The sequence below is a fragment of the Tachysurus vachellii genome, chromosome 10 (assembly GCF_030014155.1).
Source record: "Tachysurus vachellii isolate PV-2020 chromosome 10, HZAU_Pvac_v1, whole genome shotgun sequence".
In the NCBI taxonomy this organism is placed as follows: domain Eukaryota; kingdom Metazoa; phylum Chordata; class Actinopteri; order Siluriformes; family Bagridae; genus Tachysurus; species Tachysurus vachellii.
In genome coordinates this window covers 5,437,419-5,439,918 of record NC_083469.1, presented here as the reverse complement: position 1 = coordinate 5,439,918, position 2,500 = coordinate 5,437,419, and the positions used below count along the sequence as shown (strand labels likewise).

At 42.9% G+C, this 2,500-nt stretch overlaps 1 protein-coding gene across 1 annotated transcript in view; it reads right to left on the bottom strand.

Annotated features, from left to right (window-relative positions):
- The window catches only part of wdpcp (WD repeat containing planar cell polarity effector), a 98,173-nt gene that overhangs the window by 56,530 nt on the left and 39,143 nt on the right, over positions 1-2,500 (bottom strand). The window contains exons 5-6 of the mRNA XM_060879494.1: positions 975-1,045; positions 398-457 (exon numbers count right to left, since the gene is read on the bottom strand). Coding sequence (XP_060735477.1) covers positions 398-457; positions 975-1,045 — 131 coding nt within the window. The remainder of the gene's footprint in view (positions 1-397; positions 458-974; positions 1,046-2,500) is intronic.

Below are 2,500 nucleotides of genomic sequence, written 5' to 3'. Positions count from 1 at the left end.
TCTATTTATTATTTCCTTTTGCAAAAAACCTTCGGACAGAGCAGAGGTCTGAAATTTAAATATTTATCTCGTCCTCATGAGAAAACACGCCATGTTAACATGGCACATCCACTTTCTTTATATACACAAGTATTTGTGTTAAATCAGTCAACACACAAATTCCACACATGGCCAGTTCCATCTCTAACACTGATGGAGAATTGGCATTACGTTACGTCAGTACAGTCAGCTGCTAGCTGGTCGCTAACAAAAGACAAAGTGTTTTTTCCCCATGTTACGACTTGAACACATGGGGGTGAATCGATCAATCAAATCGATCAATTAACAAATAAGACATCGTTATGAGTTCACACAATAGGCTAGGACACGATACCGTGGTGCATGCTGGGATACGCACCTGGCAACAATGCTTTGTTCTCCATTTGGTACAAACACAGGAATTGGACTGTAACAACTCCTGAGAAAGAGAAAGAGAAGAATTACAGCAACAACTGCATTGTGTAGTGTTTAGTGTAGAATGAGAGAGAGAGAGAGAGAGAGAGAGAGAGAGAGAGAAATTAAGGTAATTCGGGTCTGAGGGCTTTGGCTTCATGTAGATGTTTCCAATTTCAGATTTTGTGAGGAGGCCAAAAAGCACCCCACAGTGCTAGTGAACAAAGCTGCATCTGTGTGTGTGTGTGTGTGTGTGTGTGTGAGTGTGTGTGAGTGAGTGAGTCAGACAGACACACACACACACACACACACACAGGGGGGTGGGGGTAGGGGTAAGGGGGCAACAGGGAGGGAGGGGTGAACCAGCCCAAAGTCCTGTTGATCCCCCTCAAATATCCCATGTGTTGACAGAGAGACACCCACACCCAGGTGCTGAGAGAGTGAGTAAGAGAGAGAGAGAGAGAGAGAGAGAGAGAGAGAGTGAACGCTGCAATTTGTTAATTAATCTGCAGTTATTGAGAAGGGGAAATGTAAACAAATACCTCCAGTTCCTTGAGGGCGTCCCTCAACCTCTCTGGACGACGGTTACTCAGGAACCACGGGTAACCTCGTGCTGAGAGAGGAGAGAGAGAGAGGGAGAGAGAGAGAGAGAGAGAGAGAGAGAGAGAGAGAGAGAGAGAGAGAGAGAGAGAGAGAGAGAGAGAGGGAGGAAGGGAAAGACAAATCAATGTTTTTGTGTTCTGTTTATGAGAGGAAGTAGATCGGAGGGACCCGAAGTCTAAAGGTCAAAATGTCACCAACTAAAATGAAGCTGAGCTGAAAGTTCCCTCAGCGAACAAATGAAATCTGGTGCGGTCGGAGCTAGAGACGGAAACAACAGTTCCTCATGTGAGAACTGTACAATGGCTCAACACAGGCGACACTTAAGACTTCCACCAGAGCATTAGAACAATTAAAGCACACATAACACATTCATACAGAGTTTATATGTTTACTGATTACAAAATATTTACTGATGTTAGAATATTTATTACAAGAAGAAAATCTGAACCCGTTTTACCACAACACTGCTGTTCTAGTATGGAAACGGACTTATGGGACATTTTGATTCGGTATAAACAAATGAATTATTTTGGGTCTGATCTAAAATGAGTCAGGACTCAGATGTGTGTTTTCCCCCCTTTAGATCTGAGTGTCTACGTTCATATGAGCTTCATTTTAACCCCCAGTGTGGAGTAAGACATGACAAAGACATTCAAATGTTCAACATGGACAAAAACAAACAGACCTCTGTGGAAAAACCTTTAGTCCACATCTAATAAAAATGTCTTCTGACGTACATGACGTGAGGAATAAAACGTTCTGTGGCTTTGGTGTAACAGCAGGGTGATGTGATGTGGCCCAGAGCAAAGAATTGATTACTTTTCTATCAAATGTTCCTATTTCGCAAATACTTGCTATTAATAACAAATTTAAATACAAAACTGAATACACTTTGTACTTTTTGCTCATTTATAGCTTCATGTAAAATTCTGTCAGACGTACATAGACATTAAAATATTCGTTCCTGTCAACACTTAGAGTTTCACTGAGCTGTAATGTAGATGTGAGAATAATAAAGGCTTCTCTTCTACTTTCTTCACATACCCCAATCAGTCAGAGCGCAGTGTCAGCCATGATACAGCGCGCCTAGAGCTGAGAGAGATAGGGGCCTTGCTCAAGGGCCCAACATTGATCAGGGCTTGAACACCAACCCTCTGGTCAACAACATAGGGTCTTAACCACTTGAGCCATCACTGCCCCAAATGCAGGATCAGCCATGATACAGCAGAAAGGGTTAGGGGCCTTGTTCAGTTCCCATGCACATCAAATCATGCACATCACAACACTGCTTCCTGTACTGAGTCGTGCTGGGGTGAGAAAAACAGGAAGCTAGCGCTGGGGCTACATGTTTGATTACACTACTGTACCTCTGTTTGGTTACACTACTGTACCTCTGTTTGGTTACACTACCTCTGTTTGGTTACACTACTGTACCTCTGTTTGGTTACACTAATGTACCTCTGTT